Source organism: Uloborus diversus, unplaced genomic scaffold, assembly GCF_026930045.1.
Source record: "Uloborus diversus isolate 005 unplaced genomic scaffold, Udiv.v.3.1 scaffold_12, whole genome shotgun sequence".
Classification (NCBI taxonomy): domain Eukaryota; kingdom Metazoa; phylum Arthropoda; class Arachnida; order Araneae; family Uloboridae; genus Uloborus; species Uloborus diversus.
Genome location: NW_026557876.1, coordinates 6262829 through 6285528, shown reverse-complemented (window position 1 = coordinate 6285528; position 22700 = coordinate 6262829). Strand labels below are relative to the sequence as shown.

The following is a 22700-nucleotide window of genomic DNA, read 5'->3' as shown; positions in this document are numbered from 1 at the left end:
TAAATAAAAGCAACTTAGGCATGCTTAAAGTTTTCTATACCAATGCTCGCAGTATTAGGAACAAGATGGATGAATTGAAAAGCATAGTTATGGATGAGAAGTTGGATGTTATCGGAATTACAGAGACATGGGCTACCGAATCTGATGCAGAGTTATTACATATTGCTGGGTATAATTTATTCAGACAGGATAGAGTAGGTAAAAGAGGTGGTGGGGTTTTATTTTATGTTAGAGACAATTTTATTTGCAATGAATTGGTCATAAATGATAAGCCTACTGATATTGATATGGTTTGGCTGGAGTTGATGAGCAGTAAGGGCATAAAGCTACGCTTTGGAAACATTTATAGGCCACCTAATTCAAACCAGGGACAAGATGAACAGATGTACCGTATTATTAGTGACATGTCCAGTAAGGGATCCGTTATCATAATGGGGGATTTCAATTTTCCGGGTATTGATTGGAATAATTTTTATCCTGGTAATGGCAAAGAAGAGGAATTTTTAAAAGTAATTGGTGACTGTTTCTTAGATCAAGTTGTAACTCAGGGAACTCGAGAGGAGGCCATTTTGGATCTAGTTTTTTGTGACATAGGTAGTTTTGTTCAGGGGTTGAGTGTAGGGGAGCATATTGGAGATAGTGATCATAACAGCATTAGGTTCCGGGTTAAATTTGAAGTGTGCAAAGATGATAATTTTAGGTTTGTGCCCAATTTCAGAAACACCGATTTTGTTGCACTTAGGCAGAGCTTGAAAGAGGTTTTTTCGTCAGGGTTGGAAAATAGCGACGTAGATCAGCAGTGGACGGAATTTAAGGATAAACTTGCTAAAACCGTTGGGGACTATGTTCCATTTAGGAGAAAAGGTGTTAGTACCAAAATTTGGCCCATGTGGTTCTCCAGGGAGACTAAAGAAGCTCTTAATTATAAGCAAGCCACTTTTCGTAAGTTTAAAGAAACTGGTCAGAGTGCGGAGAGGCTCCAGTATGGTAAGGCAAGGCGAAATTTTAAGTATTTGGTACGGATTCAGAAAAGGGAATTGGAGCAAAGGCTGGCAGATGACATTGATGGGAACCCTAAGAGGTTTTTTGCTTACGCTAATTCCGGGAAAGCTCGAAACAGTCAAATTGGGCCTTTGGTTGATGAGCATGGAAATTTAATCCAAAACGATAGGGATATTGCAAATGTTCTAAATAACTTTTTTTCCAGTGTGTTTAACGATAACTGTATCTCAACAGTTGACACTAACAAGACACAAGCTATTATACAGCTTGAGGATTTTGTATTTTCCAGGGAGGAGGTTTTATTTCATTTGAAAAAGATTAAAGCAACTAAAGCTCCGGGACCAGATAATATTTGTCCAAAAATTTTAGTTGAATGTGCAGAGGAATTAGTGGATGTTATTTTGAATATTTTCAATGCTTCTTATAACTCGGGGACGGTGCCAGAGGACTGGAAGCTGGCTAACATAACGCCACTCTTCAAGAAGGGGTCTAAAGGTATTGCTGGGAATTATAGACCTGTAAGTTTGACTTCGGTGATTTGTAAGATTTTCGAAACTTTGATCAAAATTAAGATCATGATGTTCTTAGAGACTAATAGTCTGTTGACTAGTTTGCAGTATGGTTTCAGGAAAGGTAAATCCTGTACTACTAATTTATTGCATTTCTACGACAAGGTTACCTTAGCTTTAGATAACAAAAAATGTGTGGATGTTGTTTATATTGATTTTCAAAAAGCTTTTGACAAGGTACCGCATGTTGCTCTTCTCAGCAAGTTAGCTGACATTGGAATAGGAGGAAAAACTTTACTTTGGGTTAGAAATTGGCTTACTGGTAGGAAGCAAAGAGTAGTTGTGAGAGGAAATCATTCTAATTGGAGTGATGTTTTAAGTGGGGTTCCTCAGGGATCAGTTTTAGGGCCTCTTTTGTTTATTATATTTATGAATGACATCAATGAAAATATTTCTGGAAGCATGAATTGTTTTGCTGACGATGTAAAAGTTATGGGGATTGTCGAAAATGAAGAACAAGTAAAACAGCTGCAAGAGGATTTAGATCATATTACTAAGTGGGCAGATAAATGGGGTATGGCAGTTAATGTAGGGAAATGTCAAGTGCTACACTTAGGTCTTGGAAATAAGCGTATGAGATATCGTTTACAGGGTTCAGTCATAAATCAGGCAGATAATGTTATAGATCTGGGTGTCTTTATAAATCAGGACTTCAAGTTTAGTCAACAGTGCAGTATTGCTAGTAACAAAGCCAACAAAATGCTTGGGTTCATCAATAGATCTATTTCAAACAAATCTAAGAAAGTTCTTCTGCCTTTATATAGGAGTTTAGTAAGACCTCATTTGGAGTATGCTGTTCAGTTTTGGTCGCCTTATCTGAAGAAAGATATTTTTGTATTGGAAAGGGTTCAAAGAAGGGTAACTAAATTAGTAAGGGGACTCTCAGATTTAGATTATGATACCAGATTTAATAGGCTTAACATGTATAGCCTGGAGCAAAGGAGAGTCAGAGGGGACATGTTTCAGTTATTTAAATTTATCAAAATGAAAGATGTAAACGGATTAAATTTTTGCGGGGAAAGCAGGACAAGGGGTCATTGTTTTAAGCTATTTAAATCTCAGGCTAACTTGGAAATCAGGAAAAACTACTACTTTAGCAGGGTCGTGGGCACTTGGAATAGCTTACCGGAAGAGGCGGTAATGAGCAAGGGAGTGGATAGCTTTAAGAGGGCCATTGATCTTCATTGGGGACTAATTAATTGACTAGGACCAGCCTAGCTGGGCCCAGTGCCTGTTGCTGGTCGTCACATTTGTATTTGTATATTTGTATTTGAAATTTGTTCACTACTATTGTTATAATAATGTAAATTACTTCACTAATATTATATTTAATTAACTAAAATTGCTGTGCTTAGTTAAAAAACTTCCAACTAACAGATTTATTAGTTTGCAAAACACTCGGCTTTCACATACATACAAATTAGAAGTATATTTTCATGAAATTTAGTTTTGGCCTGTTCTGTGGTGGTTAAATCCAGTTTTGGCCGGTTTAAACCGGTTTCAAACAAATAACTATTTTAAGTGTCACAACAGTAGTACGAAAGGAGTAAATTTTACTAGCAATTACAATTTTAATTCAGAAATACTACTTGTTTAATTAACTCAAAAAGAAAACAAACAATTTATAAAATTTAAGCTTTAAAAAAAGTCTTGCACAAAAGATTATCATTTATTTCACCACACTTTCATACTCCCTATCATTGAGTACAGAACATTTGTATTTCTAAACTCTAAGGCTAAAAGAAAAAAAAATCTTTATGTTTTCACTTATTCCGAGTTTAATTTATTTATTTTTTTTTTTGCATCACTCGCTGCCCCCCCCCCCCCCCAAGCCCCTAGATTCCGACTAGGCTGACACGCCCTCTCGTGCCTGTCTGCATGGAGACATATGAACATAATTCTACACAAAAAATCCATTGTAATTATTTACCAGTGTTAAGGGTGTATTCTAGGTTAGAGGCTTGATTTTAAGGTGGTTTTACGGACATAATAAAAAATATAAAAAAAAACTAGCTATTTTCACTATCCATTTTTATATCAGTTTTTTACTGATACTTTAAAAATATAAAAATGCATAATAGTTAAAAAAAAAAATCAAAATTGAAGTTGGTGGAGGCTGGCAAAGTGGGGACTTTAAAAAAAGGGGGTGGGGATCTCCTGGTTGATATGATTCCAATCCTTCAGGTAGTCTGTAACATATAGTTAAGATTACTTCTCATTAAACAAGGATGTAGAATTGTCTGGACGTAGCCGATTTGAAATCAAAATTTTTTCCACAAAATGGCGTCGTTTCCCCATTCAGTTCTAATCAGAACGCAAACCAATGTAAGGAAATAAATAAATCCAGAAAGTAACCTTCTTTCAAAAAAAATGTGTATTGCATATAATATGTGCTTGTTATTTATGGTATGTCATTATTGATGGATTTAATTATATGCCAGTAAAATAATCAATTCAGAAGCAATCATCGCTATTGCGATTTGTTCATAATTCTTTAAAATAAATTAGTTTAGGTTCCTTTTAGAGAGATAAGTTTAATTCTTATTTATTGAATTGCCAATGGTAAATTCTTTAGCACTGGTTTAGGGGCGGTAACTGACTGCTTAAATGTTTGCTTACTTAATTTTAATTTAATTTTTATAAAATTAACTATTATTATATTATTAAACATTATTTTTTAAGGGCGCCCATATAGGGGGCTCGAGCCCCCCCCCCCCCACCTTTTCAAATTAGAACTTCCTTGCTTTTAGTACTTTTTTCTTTGCACAAATGTAAAAATATTTCTTCTCCATCCCTTTTAATGAACAAGTTATTAAAAATGTCTAATTTTAATGACTCTAATCTGTCCTGAAATTGTTTTCTATGGGGAAAATATCCAGCTAAACCACGGGGAAAATATTTGAGCCCCCCCTCCCCCTTGCAACTTTGCATATGGGCGCCCATGGTATTTTTCTTGTTACAATGACATTGTAAGTAAATATTTTTACAATATTTAACTGTTTATTAAAACTAAGATATTTCTAGAACTTATATTCATTTTCAAGCGAAACATATATTTTTAAAAGTATTAATTTTATTTTCCTAAACTCTATTTTTCCTGCATGCCGGAAAGGACCAGGCAAATGTTGTTAAAAATCTGGTGACCTCCCGAATTTTGCGGCATGCCGAAAAATGTGGGGTAATACGGTACTTTATTTATTCATCAACAATTCAGCAACAGCAATGGTTTATATTTACAATAGGATTATCATGTTCCATCAATATCTCTTCACTTCAATTTACTCGCCTGCCACAAGTCCTTTTTCTCTTCACTTCCATTCGCTCGGCCACCACATGTTTTAAAACCCTGGTTTTTTTTACAAAATTCAGACATGGTTAATCTTCTTTACTAATAATAAAGCTGAAAGTCTCTCTGTCCGGAGGATGTCAGGATGTCTGGATGTCTGTAGGATGTCTGTGACGCACATAGCGCCTAAACCGTTCGGCCGATTTTCATGAAATTTGGCACAAAGTTAGTATGTAGCATGGGGGTGTGCACCTCGAAGCGATTTTTCGAAAATTCGATGTGGTTCTTTTTCTATTCCAATTTTAAGAAAAAAAATATCATAAAATGGACGAGTAAATTACGAAATTATCATAACATGGAACCGTAACATGGGCACAAGCCAATTGGCGAGATACGAAATTATCATAACGTGGAACCGTAAGATGGGTACAAGCCAACTGGCGAGAAAAGTCACCATACATTATTTGTAAATATACAGGCGAACCAAAAGACCTTTTGATTTTTCTATTACGGGCAAAGCCGTACGGGTATCACTAGTTATAAATAAAATAAACACATCATACAACGGATAAACGATTAAAAATGACATGATGAAAAGTGCAAAATTTAGAAGTATCTGAAATTCGGAGAAAAGAAATTTAAATCATTTTTATTCGAAATTTAATATTTCTTTAAAAAGTACGCTAAGTGAGACTAGTTACTAATAATAAAGCAGAAAGTCTCTCTGTCCGGAGGATGTCTGGATGTCTGTAGGATGTCTGTGACGCGCATAGCGCCTAAACCGTTGGGCCGATTTTCATGAAATTTGGCACAAAGTTAGTATGTAGCATGGGGGTGTGCACCTCGAAGCGATGTTTCGAAAATTCGATGTGGTTCTTTTTCTATTCCAATTTTAAGAAAAAAAAACCATCATAAATTACGAAATCATCATAACGTGGAACCGTAACATGGGCACAAGCCAATTGGCGAGATACGAAATTATCATAACGTGGAACTGTAACGTCGGTACAAGCCAATTGGCGAGAAAATTCACCATACATTATTTGTAAATATTCAAGCGAACCAAAAGACCTTTAATTTTTCTATTACGGGCGAAGCCGTGCGGGTGCCACTAGTAAATAAATATTTTACTTGAAAATTTGCAACAATCAGCTTATACTAGTTATCTTGCCCATAGGTTCTTCCCGGTCTCTATGTCGGCAACTTTCGAGACGCCAAGGACCAGGAACAACTCCGAGCCAATAATATCACCCATATTATATCCATCCATGACAATGCAAAGAAAGTCCATGAGGTAAGTTTGTTTCAGCTGCCCAGATAGAAGAGCACTTTAGAGAGTCTGGCTTGTGAGGTTGCACCACCCTTTTCTGTGACTATCAGAAGAACAAATATTTCTGTAGTGCTTTAATGCGCACTTTTTTTATGGTGTTTTTTTTTAAAATCATACAAGCCTAATGATCAGGGAATGAATGCACTTTTCTAGGTTTGATATGCAGTACAAAACCTTTATCCAAGATATTGAAAAAAGCGGGAAACCAGTAACTTTTTTTGCTCGATTTTTCCCGCCATTTTTTGAAATACACAATTTCAGCAATTTTTTAAAAAGTGAGCATTTTTTCAAAATATCTTAAAGAGTATAAACATTTTCTTTACAAATATAGTATAACTTGGAAAATTTAGTGAAAAACAAACTTCAAAGTTGAGGAGTCAGTCATTTGACACACGACAAAATTTCCGAAATATTTTCCCGAACAAAGAATCAAAATTCCGACTTTTTCCCTCCTTTATTCCAATTTAAAACCAAAGAAATAAATACTGAAGCATTCTAATGCTTTTTTTTTTTTTGTTGAATGCTGGTAATTAAAACCTTTTAGAACGTAAAAGTGATCATGCCAAAAATGCTGAATACCAGATTCTCTAATTCTGATAGTTGATACAGCGGAGCCTAAAAATTTTTAAATGGAGGACTAATAAAGCTGCAACAACTTAAAAAGCATATTTGAAATATGCTTAGATATGCTCGATAGAAATAATTTCTATCGATGCTAATTCAATGCAACTATTGTAATTGCAAAAGCAAAATCTCTACACAAAAAAAAAAAAGAGGAAGAAACAAGCTGGTGAATGAATAAAAGCAAACTTTTTTGGTTCACCAGTATAAAAAAAATCGAACATTTACGTTCATAAACATGTTTCTTACCCTTTATTTTCTTTTATTTTAAAACATTATCAAGTAGTGATTTTTTTTTTTTTTCATTTTTTTACTGTGTTATGAATATGTAAACTTTTTAGGATTTTAAATGATTCTTTCAATTAAAATGTTTAAATAGTTTCTTATTTATAAGCATTTTTGAACAGTTTTCTTCATATTTTAAGATGCATTACTATTATTACAGTAATTTGGGTCTTATAAACAATCGGCAATAGGCGATTTATAGCAATCCCAAAAACCAGGAAATTCAGATATCCAGAACAGGATAGTCCCGAACATCCCGGATATTGGTTCTCTACTGTATAAGTTTTCAGTGAGCTGAATTGTTCGTACTTAAAAGAGGACTTCGTGGTTCATGTTTTGCTACATATAAACTTTTTGTTCTTAATGATGAGATTCTTCTAGGATGAGATATTCTCCTACAATTAAGGCTATCGAGAATACTTTTTTCCATGAAAGTTTTTTTTTTTTCAGTTTACTTCCCTAAACTATTGTAGTCTTTGCAAAAGAAATTTTTTTCTAAACAGTGTTAGGTAAGAAAAACATTTAAAAAATCTTAAAAAGCTGTGTCAAGAAATGATTGATAAAAAAGGGACTACCAAATAAACTCTCTCCCCCCCCCTCTCTCTTTCTTTTTACATTACAGTCAACAAAATACATGTTCAGAATTAATTATCTACACTGCTGGAAGTTTCAATTTTTCCCTTTCTCCTTTAGGGGACACATTAGCTGATTCTGTAAAAGCATCACAAGCATTTCTTTGCAACAAATACAAATTTGACAACTCTTTTTGTGATCATTCTATTTTATGCACATTCAACTCAAAGCAAGTGCCTTTTTTTTCTTCCCCCAAGTGTTCTTTGAAGTTGTTAGTTTGGTGTTTCAATTTAATAGTCAGGGTATTTTCAAGCTCTAAGCATATTGGGAATAATTTAGCACTTCAACTTGTTCCTGAAAACCATTAGATGTTTTTAAACTAATTATAAAAACATAAAGAAGCAATATTCACTTTGCGAGGAAAAAATAAAATTTGTATTCTTAGAGCGAATTGTAAACTGGTTTTACTAATCTGTTTTGTAAAGGTGTAGTATCAGTATTTCTATAATATGCAACAAAATCATTGACTCATTTTATGTTGCACTAAAAGTCATTAGATTCATTAGAATCTGCATCCCATTAGCTCTTAATGTCTCCTAATCCTTAAAGTCTTTCAATTTTAGGTAAATGATTTTAAATCTCCAAGAATTTTACTTTTATTAAAAGGAAACAATCAGTTTAGTTCCCATCAAATACTTTCTTGAAAATTCTGTGATTTTTATTAGGGGAGGAAGGGGGGGGGGAGAGAGATTTGTCTATAATTCTTGGGAGTAAGATTATGTATCCTAAGGCTTTAATCTTTGAAAGATATTTTTTTTAAGTCTTCAGTTTTGATTTTTTTTTCTTTTTTTTTCTTTAGAAACAAAAATTATTATTTCTTTTAAAATTCTTAATTTTTCATAATTTGATTTTAGGTTGTTATTCGCCTTATTTTTGGGAAAAGATGCCTTAAGGTAATTATATTTTGGAAAGATTATATTGGGTTCTTTAAAGCCTTCAATTCTTAAAAACATAAGTCAAAAAAATTTTTTTAGAAATTTTTTTCCGTTATTTTCCAGAATCGCTGTAAAAGGATTTTTTTTTTTTTCAAATTTGTTTAGTAAAGTAATAAAAATGAAATACTACTATAGCTCACTTACAACAATGGGATAACAATTTTTTTTAACTATAATGAAAAACTGTGGCAGTAATACATTTTTTTGTTTCGATTCAAAATTTTCTTGACAAAATGTTAATGCTCCAAAGTTTCTCAAGCTAACGTTGTTTCAAAAAAAAGACTATAGTAAGAAAATTTATTTTTTGATTCTGAATGATTTATAGAGAATTTGTGATGTTCTTTTTTTATATTAATTTCTAAAATTAAGTTTTTAGAAAAATAATGAGTTACAACTAACTAATAATGAAATTCAAGATTTTTTCATTTTCTTTTAGAAGTTGTTACAAGGTTTCCTTAATTTGTTCTCAGAATTGCAGCAAACAGTTTTTTTAATAAGTTTAATAAAATTTATGTTTTATACTGTTATAGCTTACTTAAACCTATGGAATAGCAATTTTTTTAGCTGTAACAAGAAGTTGTCAAGGTTGGCCAAACCAGACGCTGATCAAAACCCGGAGGGTTTTTTTCTTGTGCCTTGGGAGCCCACTTGTAAAAACCCTTTATCTCAGTAAAAAGGGTTTTTAAGAATGGTGGAGATAAAAGTCAATATCTTGATGCTCATTCGAGTTTGGCTTTTCGGGCAGGGCCGGATTTGGAAGTGTGGAGGCCCCAGGGCAACGAAGGAGTGGAGGCCCCTAATCAGGGTTCGAAAAGATCATCATATTTTCGAAAATATCCGATACTTTGATATTACCTCAGCTTTAGATAACAAAAAATGTGTGGATGTTGTTTATATTGATTTTCAAAAAGCTTTTGACAAGGTACCGCATGTTGCTCTTCTCAGCAAGTTAGCTGACATTGGAATAGGAGGAAAAACTTTACTTTGGGTTAGAAATTGGCTTACTGGTAGGAAGCAAAGAGTAGTTGTGAGAGGAAATCATTCTAATTGGAGTGATGTTTTAAGTGGGGTTCCTCAGGGATCAGTTTTAGGGCCTCTTTTGTTTATTATATTTATGAATGACATCAATGAAAGTATTTCTGGAAGCATGAATTGTTTTGCTGACGATGTAAAAGTTATGGGGATTGTCGAAAATGAAGAACAAGTAAAACAGCTGAAAGAGGATTTAGATCATATTACTAAGTGGGCAGATAAATGGGGTATGGCAGTTAATGTAGGGAAATGTCAAGTGCTACACTTAGGTCATGGAAATAAGCGTATGAGATATCGTCTACAGGTTTCAGTCATAAATCAGGCAGAAAATGTTATGGATCTGGGTGTCTTTATAAATCAGGACTTCAAGTTTAGTCAACAGTGCAGTATTGTTAGTAACAAAGCCAACAAAATGCTTGGGTTCATCAATAGGTCTATTTCAAACAAATCTAAGAAAGTTCTTCTGCCTTTATATAGGAGTTTAGTAAGACCTCATTTGGAGTACGCTGTTCAGTTTTGGTCGCCTTATCTGAAGAAAGATATTTTTGTATTGGAAAGGGTTCAAAGAAGGGTAACTAAATTAGTAAGGGGACTCTCAGATTTAGATTATGATACCAGACTTAATAGGCTTAACATGTATAGCCTGGAGCAAAGGAGAGTCAGAGGGGACATGATTCAGTTATTTAAATTTATCAAAATGAAAGATGTAGATGGATTAAATTTTTGCGGGGAAAGCAGGACGAGGGGTCATTGTTTTAAGCTATTTAAATCTCAGGCTAACTTGGAAATCAGGAAAAACTACTACTTTAGCAGGGTCGTGGGCACTTGGAATAGCTTACCGGAAGAGGCGGTAATGAGCAAGGGAGTGGATAGCTTTAAGAGGGCCATTGATCTTCATTGGGGACTAATTAATTGACTAGGACCAGCCTAGCTGGGCCCAGAGCCTGTTGCTGGTCGTCACATTTGTATTTGTATATATCCGAATATTTTGATATATATGTAGATATCTGATATTTTCGTCCTGTGAAAGTTACGTCATTTTGTAAAAACTTTATTGTGGGGGCCCCTTTGTTGTGGAGGCCCTGGGACAGTAGCCCCACCTGCCCTCCCTTAAATCCGGCCCTGTGTTCCGGTGTAGTAATCCTAACAAGTTTGGTGAACCTAAAAACAGATCCTGCGCTAAGGATTTCAAACTGTTAGCCAGTAAATTGAGCCAAATTTCTAAAGTCTTAGCCAAAGATTAATTTCATGAAATTTTAATCTACAACCTTTTTGTTTTGAAAACTTCAATTAGCAAACAAAGTATAGTTTTTGAAAATTTACTCTGCAAACGCTTAACATACTATTTTAAACATGCAGCAAACATATAATAAGGCATTTAATAACAATCTGCAGTAAAAACCAACTAACTAACGGGACTTTTTTTTTTGTCAGCACTAGAAGGGTGTTTGCAGGACAGGGGTTTAATAATGTTACTTACCTTGGAATTGGGGGATTAAAAATTGTCCGCATAAGAGGGGGTTTTGTTAAAAGTGGTTTTAGTGTATAAGACATTGAATTTTCATGCTGAAACTGGTGTTGATCGCAGCGGGCTCTCCAAATTGATTCTCAATATGACTTTTTTTTTTCAATACTGCGGCAATTAAGAAATTTTTTCACCAAATTTACAATTTTATCGCATTTGGTGCAGTAAGGAATGCTTTCCGCTGGCCCTGCCGAAAGCTTAGTTGAGGTAATTGTTGTTTGAAAAGTTTTTGTATGTGATAAGAACTTTAGTATGATTCTATAAGTAGTTTGTCGACTCTCTCCAGGATAAGGAATACCTCTGCATCCAGGCTGCGGACACCCCTGGCCAGAACCTGACTCAATTCTTCTCCAGGTGCAATGATTTCATTCACAGGGCTCGAACTGCTGGCGGAGGGGTACTCATACATTGGTGAGTGTCACTTTTTTTTTTTTTCAGTTTAACTGTATTTGATTTCCTAAAGATTTATATTTTACATCTGAAACTAGGTAGTGTTTCTCCCAGACCAAAGAAAGGGCAGGGTTTTCTCAATAGTAATTGATTTTTGTAGTTACTATTGCAATTTTTTAAATAACTGCTAAGAACCATTTTAATGTTTAGTTTAGAACAGTGGTTCCCAACCTTTTTTCCCTTTGCCAACCCCTTCCGAAATAAGAAAGAAATTGGCGAGCCCCTTGTGAATTAAGTAATGAGTAACAAGTTAAAAAAATAATAAAATTAATCGAAAACGTGATAAAATTTGGGAGGATTTTTTAAGTAATACAGTCGACGCTCATTATAACGACCACACATTATAAAGACCGTCCCATTATAACGACCAGTGGTAAAAGTCCCAGCTTTGTTCCTATCAACTCTACGTTAATTTGCCTTCGTTATGACAACCGTTCTGTATCGTCTAATCAAATACAGCGACCGAATTCAGCGGACGTTATTTCTAGTGTTCTTCCCAATAAAACAATTTGTAGCTTGAAATGGCCTTGATTATTGTTTACGGACATCTGCCTGAAGTTTTCAATGTCAAATCCAACTTTGAGAGGGGGTGCAGGGGAGATTACCATTCACCGCAGCTAGCACAAAAAAAATAATGGGAGGAAAAATCGAGAAATTTCCAGGTTCCTAAGAAAAGGGAGTTTACAGATGTGTTGGTAGTTTGGTATTTGAATCTAGTGGTTTTTAAGATTTGGGGGTTCTCGAGGGACTTTTAAATGTTTCTTTGAAAAGCAAGAAAAACACAATTTATCACCTATATCTGAAACAGAAAATAATGTTTTGCAAAAATCACGTCTGCTAAAAAGGCAAACATCTGTTTCTAGTTTTAGAAAATGTAGTGCTGTAGTGGTAGCTGTAGTAGTAGCAGATTTGTAAGTGTGTAACATTTTCCTCCCTATATCTTCTACCCGAAAATTTCTTTAATGTTCTGTCATAGTATTTTGCACACGATTTTTCTAAAAATTCCTATGATAAAAATAATTTGAGCATTTAACTGGAATGTTTGAAAAAGTACCGTTTTTTTTTTTTGGAACAACAGGGCGTGAATGATGACTGTATATATATTTTTAAATTATACCTCTTATAATGACCACTCGTTATAAAGACCTTTTTCTCTGGAACCGAGATGGTCGTTATATCGAGCGTCGACTGTATTGCTCAATAGTTCGAGACAAGAACGAACACATAATTGCAAAATAGAAAAGTGGAGATATTTCTACAAACTGAAGTAATAGCTATAGAAAATGAATTCAAAACAAATTCATAAAAAAAACAAACTCTGTGATCAGGGTTAGTACGCTCCTTCAAAACTCCTCCAATACTCCTTCATTTGGGAAATTTTTTTGAAGGGCCCTTCAAACTCCTTCATTTTGGTTTTAACTCCTTCAAAACTCCTTCTTTTTTAGTTGAAGACTACATAATCTTCCTCTATGAGAGTAACTTAAAATAATTCGATCAACAACTGACTTCGTCACAATAAGGATGGTTTTAATGTAGCAATTTCGTATATTTATTATTTTTTTCTTCTTTCTTTTCATAAAGATTTAAAAATTGATCATAGTTAAGTCATAAAAGTTGAAGGTGAAAATTTTATTAGATATCTAAGAAATGTCAGAAGTGAAGTAAAACATGCTTATATGGTGCTTGGCTATTTCTTCAAGTTTTATGATTATTGTTTTTTCCTCCACCACACTCTCAGCAGAAAAAGTCAGGTTGGCTAATAATTACTTAAATACTTAAAAGTACATAAGTGAATGTACTATATTAAGTGATTGTGTTAAAATGAAAAACATTTGTTTAGTAAACCGCAGTTAAGATATTTTAAAAAGGGTCATCCAAAAGTGATGTCGTGCCTTGAGGGAGAGAGGAGTTCATGACACTGACAAGAGGCATAGAGAGGGTGACAAAAAGTGACATCACACAGTTATTGTAACAATATGTTTATAAAAATATGGGATGTGACAAGAGGAGTTAAGTGAAGTGTGACACTTTGTGATAAAGGGGGAGGGAGGGGGGTCAAATATGTTGAAAAAAGTGCGACATCGTTTAATGACAGCCCATTAGTACTCCTTCAAAATCTCATTTCACTCCTTCAAAACTCCTTCATTTTATTTCTGAAATTGAGTACGAACCCTGGCTGATTATTCCTTGTTGAGTTTCAGTCAGCTTTAAAAAAAAACCTTAATGAGACAGTTGTGGAATGAAGAAGTCCAAATATCTGCCAGTTTTACATCAAGTTCAGCAATTAATTTCCTTCTGCATTTATCCTTTTTCATATGGTAACGTTGTCCGAAATGGTAATACAATTTTAAAAAAAAAAGAATCATTTTAAAAAATACTTTTTAGTCTTTTTCTTACACAAGAACTTTTTTTGACACCATCTACATACCTCTCACGAACCCCTGGGGGTTCGCGAACCACTGGTTTGGGAACCAATGGTTTAGAAGATGGTGTTAAAAATGTAGAAAATTCAGATTTATACTGTTTGACATTTTAAACCGCAACCTTCCTCAAATTTGCGCATGCGTCAGGTCGCTTCTGATTTTATCAAAATAGGGGAGATATTGATAAGAAAGATAACGAATGTGAGGGGGATTTTTTTTTTTTTTTTTTGTTTTCCGTTGGATTTGTTTATTAGAGATGTTGGTTCGAGTTGAGGCTTTTTTTTTTTTTTTTAGCAGAAATGCTACCATGGTGCATTCTCTTCAACAAGCTGTCACCCCTTTTTAAAATAGAACCGTTCAACGGTGCTAGTCGCGGCTTTCGAGATCAGACAGTATTCATATTAAATTATGAAAGAAAGGATGGAAAGACATTAGTCACAATAGTTAAAAATAAGTGGAAACGTAATGAAAGTTGAAAAAAAGTCTTAATACAATAACAAAAATTTTAATTTTTAAAATTAGCCAAAAGTAATAGAGAGAAAAGAACACTCTAGTAAAGTAGCAAAATGTAGTGATTTACCATGACAACTTATCAGAGATTTGGATTACCAAGTTGAAGAATGGTTTCAAACGAGCTCCAAGTTCCCCGATACAAAATAAGACAAACAAAGGATTGCACCATTTAACAATCTCATAGCTGCCAACTTGTAAGATTTAGCCTTACATTGTAGGATTTTTGGAGGTATTTTAAGTTTGTAAGATCTTATGGCATAATTGTAAGATAATTAGGTTTGAGATCTCTGGTATTGCTTTTTTTGAGTTTCCGGTTATGTTGCTTCAGAAGAATAGAGAAACTGCAGCTGAAGAGCCTAAGATAAGCTCCAAAGTGAATTTCGCTCTGTACAAATACATAATTTGCCCGATTTTGTGCTAAAAAAGGGAGAGGATGGATAAAAAGTAGGCTGCTTTGAAGAAATTAGCTGATGTCAATGGTTCATTGAAGTATGAAAGGCTCTCCTTTTCTATGCTTTCCATTCTAGTCATATCTCACAGCAATGCACAGTGTGAAAGAATATTCAGTAGTGTCAGAAAGGCGAGAACAGAGCTGTGCAGTTCTGTCTGATAATAACTTGGATAACATTTTAATCAAACTAACAAAAAGAAAAATACTTTTAAAAACCTTTTAAAATTCATAAACTGATATGCTGTTTAATTAACTTTCAGTATCTAGCTTATCAAGTTTTTTCATGGACTTAAAACATGGCCAAAAAATACTTGTATTTGTGATGAAGTTTTGTGAAAACTTCAAAAGGGTAAAAGCATTGTGAAATGCAAAAAAAAAGAGCAGAGTGTTGTGGCATCCTTAAAAGACCTATAAAAAAATATTACTTTTACTTTAATTTCATATTCATTTTTTGTGTTTTTCGCGAGATCATTTAAAACCTCATGTGAATGTCAAATGCTAGCTAACGACGGTTTCGATCTTTCGATGAGAATTGGTTAAGAGCCTCAGAAAATCCGGTGTGGTAGGCTTCCTCTCTCTAATAGATGTCCCTAAAAAGGATTTGTGCAGTGATGGAAGTGCTGATGGACCATGATACCCTGTAGAGCTTTATCAACACCATTTTAGCTATCTTATACCAAGGGGGACGTGGGGTGCTCATCATGAAATATAACTTTTATACTTAAGAATTGATGAGTAATTTCTGACTGCTTCCTGATCATTAAAAGCAACAAGATATTTTGTTGAAACCTGTTCTGCTTTGAAAAGCTCAAATACTCTGCTTTTTTCCCTTGATTTTAATGGAGGAAATGAATGTGCTTGTGTTCTGGGAGGAGTTTTAACCCCAAAACCCCTCCCATGACTGCTCCACTGTATTTTTGTTCTTCCATTCGCAGCAGATAAGGGTGGTTAGTTGCTGTTTCAGATTTATCACTTCATAAAATTTATCAAGTGCAATGAAAGTATATTGTAGCATGTTGGGGCAAATTCCATTGATGAAAATAGCTTGCTACTACACACGCACATTTTATGAACGTTCTCCTCACTTTTTAAAATTTTTCCAAAAATTTTTTTGGGGAGTTCTAATGTTTGAATACTTTTAAAAAATATGTTCAAAAGCAGAAACTGATTTTTTTTAAAGTCATTTTTCAGGGATCTGGCCAGAGGATATTTGGGTCCGTTAACGGACCCTTCACAAAAATCCGATCAACCAAAACGGACCTTTCTCAAAATCCCGATCAAACAAAACGGACCTTTCTCAAAATCCCGATCAACCAAAACGGACCCTTCACAAAATTCTGATAAAAAAGCACGGATCTTTTACGAGTAGTTTACTGAAAGAGCAAATCTGAAAGCAAAATAACGCATATTTTGGTGGATAAAATTGATAATTTTTGGAACCTTTTTTGAAGTCAAATTAGAAGGAAGGGATCAGCTTATACAAAATCTGCTAATTTTGAAGAAAAAAAAATCGTCACTGTTCCTGCAAGCGATAAATAATTGCTACTGCCAAATAAATATAATGCTTGTTGTTTGTTTCTTGGAAAGAATTTAACAGCGGAAAATAAGTTTAGTCTTAAATAATTTTGTTTGTTTGTTTTATCACAGCTAATTAGCAGCGGTGTTGTAAACTTTTCTGAAAATGCGTTGGTAAGAACTTTTCTCCCCGGAAATGAACTTCGAACTGCAAAGGGATAGTAAGGGTTGGGAAAAAATATGATCGCTTCAGATAGGGTTACCAACTTTAAAATTATCGCCATTTAGCGTCTGGCGTTAAAACTTTATAATGACTTGATTAGAAAATATTCTCATCATTTTTCCAGCTTGTCAATATTTGCGTTTTTATGTTGCTGTGCGATGTTTAACTGTTATTTTGGGAGAAAATTATATGAGTTTGATTTTTCGATGCTAACAAGGATGATTAACTTTAAATAAACTTTTACTTGCCGTTTTTTTTCTTTAGCTGTCTACATTTTGAAAAATGCAATCTTTTAACATCCGATATGAGAATCATATTTTGTTCTTTTTTCAAGCTAACTTCGCTTTATTAGGATTCAAATAAATGAAAAGTCTCTTTATTTCTGTTAGAACTCTCATTTCAAGTTTTTAAAGCAAAATTCCATTTTCTGTTATGAGTCAAAAATTAAAATGCTGAATAGATGGTTAGTGCATATTAAATTAAGAAACTGTTTACAGGGGTCTGGCCAGAGGATATTTGGGTCCGTTAACGGACCCTTCACAAAAATCCGATCAACCAAAACGGACCTTTCACAAAATCCCGGTCAAACAAAACGGACCCTTCACAAAATTCTGATAAACAAGATCGGATCTGTCACAAATTGTTTATTGAAAGAGCAAATCTGAAAGCAAAACAATGCATATTTCTGTGTATAAACCGATAATTTTTGGAATCTTTTTTGAAGTCAAATTAGAGGGATCAGCTTATACAAAATCGGCCAATTTTGAAAAAAAAAAAAAAAAAAAAATCGGCACTCGGCACTCTTGCAATGCTCCTGCAAGCCAAGCAATAAATAATTGCTACTGCCAAATAAATATAATGGTTGTTTGTTTTATCACAGCTAATTAGCAGCGGTGTTGTTGTAAACTTTTCTGAAAAGGCATTGGTAAGCACTTTTCTCCTCTCATGATTTAATAAACAATAATAATATATATCTGCGAAATGAACTTAGAACTGCAAATTGATAGTAAGGGTGGGGGGAAAATATGATCGCTTCAGATAGGGTTACCAACTTTAAAATTATCACCACTTAGCATCTGGCATTGAACCTTTATAATGACTTGATTAGAAAATATTCTCATCATTTTACCAGATGGTCAACGTTTTTAAGGTGCGGTGTGGTGCGATGTTTAATTGTTATTTTGGGAGAAAATTATATGGGTTTTGATTTTTCGATGCTAACAAGGATGATTAACTTTAAATAAACTCTTTTAATTACCGTTTTTTTTCTTTAGCTGTCTACATTTTGAAAAATACAATCTTTTAACATAAGATATAAGAATCATATTTTGTTCTTTTTTCAAGCTAACTTCGCTTTATTAATATGCAAATAAATGAAAAGTCTCTATTTTTGTTAGAACATGCATTTCAAGTTTTTAAGGCAAAATTCCATTTTCTTTATGAGTCAAAAATTAAAATGCTGAATCGATGGTTTAATTTTATTTTTGCTTCAACTGTGTAAACAGATATTAATGATATGTTTATCATAGGACTCTAAAATGCTATTTAAAAATAATTTTATCAAAAATATTTCTTTTACAAGCCGTTTTTATACCTTTGATGCCTTCACTTTGAGAATTGCGATCTCTTTGCATCCGCTATGAGAATCCGATTTTTTGAATTTTTGATGTTTAATACGCTTTGTTAAGAAGTAAACAAATAAAATCTCTTTTTATTTTTGTTAAAAACAGGGTTCGTACGGGTCATGGAAATCCTGGAAAGTCATGGAAAAAAAATTAACAAATTTCAGACCTGAAAAAGTCATGGAAAATTAATATTTTCATTATAAGTCATGGAAATTTATTTAAAGTCATGGGAAAATGTCTTGGGCAGTAGTAAAGAACAGTAGAGAATTAAAATTTAGAATGATTTAAGAGTATTGCATGTAAAAACTAATAATACTTGAAAATTGAACGATCTCAAAAACAAATCTGAGTTTAGGAATCCTATTGCATCCGCTTCTGTAACACTTTCCCGCCTTTTTTTGTAATGTGATTTTACTGCTGGGACATCCTTAATTTTGAATTCACCATTATTTTTAGAACTTCTTTTATGTTATATTCTGTAGTAGTGGGCTTAGTATGTTCCAGATTTTACCACGCCCACTAAAAAAGTGCAATTATATTGCATCCGAGTTTATTTCAACCACTTTTAATTGTCAGAGTTTATCTTAATTTGTGAAAGCTTTAGAAAATGATGACTTTAGTCAGGCGATAGAACGTACAAATAGGGGAATTCTAATAGTCAAACAGTAGTGCCCAACGTGAAGCTCGCAAAATTGATCCATGTGGCCAGCTGTGATATAACTGGTTCAGAAAAATGAATTTACTGACTAACATGACTTTACTTCAATGAATGAAAATACTGTCAAATTACATGGATGATTATAAAAGCACTGTTGACACCAAATGGCAGTATTTTTTTTAAAGTAAATTTGCGATTGGAAACTAAGTAATAACTCATTCAACTTCTGTCCCATTCATTACTATTTTGTCCTATTTATTAAATTATTAGGCATTTAAACATCAGTGCATTGCATTCACTATATTTTTACGTAACTTAAGTTTATATGCTAAAGACAAATTATAGTTTATTAGTTTCTGCTGTGTGCACTGATATTTTTTTAGTCAAGTAAGTGCTTTGATGAGGTAGTGGCATTCATGTAAAAGTTTTGCTAATGCCCACTTACAAAAATTGACAGGTTTGACATTAAGTAGTACCGTTCTCTTCATTTAATGAGGTCATGAAAATTTTTATGAAGTCATGAAAAAGTCTTGGAAAAGTCGTGGAATTTTTTCATCCGAATTGAGTATGAACCCTGTAAAAATCACAGAATTTATAAGTTTTAAACGAAATTCTGTGCTTTTTAAGAGTGTCTTGGGTCAAAAAATTAAATGCTGAACCCCCTCGTCTTAATTTTATTTATTTATTTTGTTACAATTCTTTTAAATGCTGAACAGAAATATTATTAGTATGCTTTACTAGAATGTATAATGGTAGATAAATATTGCTACTTGAGGGAGCGATGCCCCCCCCCCGCCCCCTTCTGCTAAATACTAGAAAAACACCCCAGAATGATATTCTCAACATAGAAGAAGAAAACACATATCTTTAAGTTTAAATGATGCAGTTTGTGCCCGCTCTAAATTCTAAAATTTCGATATAACAATTTTTTTTTTCGAAATTATTTCATTTTTCACAAAATTAATTCACTTTTCACAAAATTATTTTATTTTTCCCAAAATCGGATCTTGTGAAAAATCCTGGACAGACCCCTGTTTTTGGGGCCCCTGTTAATTCTGCGGGGATGCTCAAGCTTCTTGAGCTTTTTGGGTAATCAGGCCCTGCCTTTGAGTTGTTTTGATGAGGTTTGACCTTATATTGTTCAAAACATTTTATTTAATTATAAGTCAGGATTTAAAGTTTAGCCAACAGTGCAGCATTGCTAGCAACAAAGCCAATAAGATGCTTGGGTTTATCAATAGATCTATTTCAAATAAATCTAAAGAAGTTCTTCTGCCCTTATATAGAAGTTTGGTAAGACCCCATTTGGAGTATGCTGTTCAGTTTTGGTCTCCTTACCTTAAGAAAGACATTAATGTATTGGAAAGGGTTCAAAGGCGGGCTACAAGGCTAATAAGTGGACTTTCCCACTTAGATTATGATTCCAGGCTTAGAAGGCTAAAAATGTACAATCTTGAGCAAAGAAGAGACCGAGGGGACATGATTCAGTTGTTTAAATTTATTAAAACGAAAGATGTTACGGGGCTGAAGTTTAGCACTGAAAACAGGACGAGGGGTCATTGTTTTAAGCTATTTAAATCTCAGGCTAACATGGATATTGGGAAAAATTATTATTTTAGCAGGGTAGTGGAACCTTGGAACAGCTTACCGGAAGAGGTGGTAACGAGCAAAGGAGTGGACAGTTTTAAGAGGGCCATTGATCTTCACTGGGGATTGTAAATTGACTAGGACCAGTCTAGCTGGGCCCAGAGCCTGTTGCTGGTCGTCACTTTTGTATTTGTATTTGTATTAATTAACTGTCAGATAAGACTAATATTTTTCTTCATCCTGGTCTTCAATCTTCCACAAAAGAAAATACAGGTTTCACGAACTCAAAAACGTTTTCACCAAAAATATTTTTCAAATAATCACAAACAAAAGAACATTTAACAGCTCTTGTAAAAATGTGTGGAGTGACTCTGGGCGTTGTCTTATTTGCAGCCTTGCTGGTGTGTCTCGCAGCGTGACTATAGCGGCAGCATACTTGATGTCGATATCCTCGCTCTCTTGCAAGGACTCCCTCAAAGTGCTGCGTGGGGCCAGGAGTATCGCCAACCCCAACTGTGGATTCCAGAAGCAGCTGCACCAGTTTGAATTCCAGAAGCTGACAGAGGTAGGACAACTTCTTCGGCTCTTTGTTCGACCCCTTAACGATCGAATAATTTTCAAGAAAACGGTCATAAAAGTGTCTATTTTTTTTGTTTAAGAAAATTATATAAAAATAAGTGTACGAACAACATGTGCATTCAATTTTTAATTTTTTAGATTGAAATATTTAAAATGTCATGAAAAGCCAACATGCAAGCCCCAAGCAATCAGCGAAAATTTAAGAAATATGTCTTTTAAACATTTAAAGAAAATTTTATTAATCTTTTGTGTAATATAAGTAAAGATTAGTAGGTTTTTCTTGTGAGATAAATTTCAAAGCATGAGATACAGAGGCCAACGTCACAATCTGGACAGTACAGTGCAGAACCTTTTATCCAGGAACCAAAAAACCAGAAAACCGGCAACTTTTTGCCGATTATCCCGCTACTTTTTTAAAATATGCATTTTCGACAATTTTTGAAAAACCAAGGCATTTTTTTAAAAATACATAAAAGAATATGAACGGTTTCTTAATAAATACCATATTACTCACACATAACACGGGAAAATGTGTACAAAAACGAACTTCAAAGGGTTTTTCTTTACGTGGGGCAACATTTCCGAAATATTTTCTTGAATTAAAAAGTACACTCCTAAGTCTGAAATTTTCGAGTTTTATTCCAACTGAAAACTAAAGAAATGAATATTGCTGCATTCTAATGCAATATTTTATTGCATGGCCTTTAATTAAAGCCGTTTAGAGCGTAATTAACGTCGCGAAAGTGCGGGAAATGCCGAAAACCAGATACTCAAATTTTCCGGATAGTTGATTGTGGAATCAAGAAATCGTTAAATGCAAGACTGTAATAAGGTTGTAAGAACTCATAAATCAAATTTATACTGATATTAACTTTATTGCAAAAGCAATAGTAATCAATAACTACCATAATCGCAAATACAAAATCTTTACAAAAAATTTAAAAAAAAAACAAAAAAAAAAGTGTTTATTAAAACAAATTCTCTTATACACTATAGTAAGAAAATCACGATTTAAGTTCAAAAACTTATTACTTGCCCTTCCCTTTATTTTCTTTCGTTTTAAAATATCAAAAAGTGCTGTTTTTCTTTTTCAAACTGTATGTGAGGGTCTCAGGTCTTATGAATAACTGAAGGTTTTTAGTGTTTAGATTATTCTCTCACAAGTAGTTTTTAATATTTCGATATTTATAAGCATTTCTGAATTGTTTTATTCGCATTGTAATATGTATTACTATTTATTATTGTAATTTAAGTTTTATAAACAATCGGCCAATACCGCTTTTTAGCGATCCAGAAAACCGGGAAATTCAGATATCTAGGATAGCGATGGTCCCAAACTTCCCGGATAATTGGTTCTCTACTGTAGTACTAAATTTCCTTCCTGCATTTCTGCAATTACATTTAAAATCTGAAATAAGATTCAAAATGAACTAGTGCTGCCATCTGGTGTATAAAAAA

General features: G+C 33.7%; 1 protein-coding gene across 1 annotated transcript in view; it reads left to right on the top strand.

Moving 5' to 3' along the window:
- LOC129232444 (dual specificity protein phosphatase 22-B-like) overlaps positions 1-22700 on the top strand; it is a 37744-nt gene that overhangs the window by 6415 nt on the left and 8629 nt on the right. Inside the window, exons 2-4 of the mRNA XM_054866589.1 lie at positions 6035-6151; positions 11505-11629; positions 21057-21228. Of these exons, the coding sequence (XP_054722564.1) occupies positions 6035-6151; positions 11505-11629; positions 21057-21228 (414 nt within the window). The remainder of the gene's footprint in view (positions 1-6034; positions 6152-11504; positions 11630-21056; positions 21229-22700) is intronic.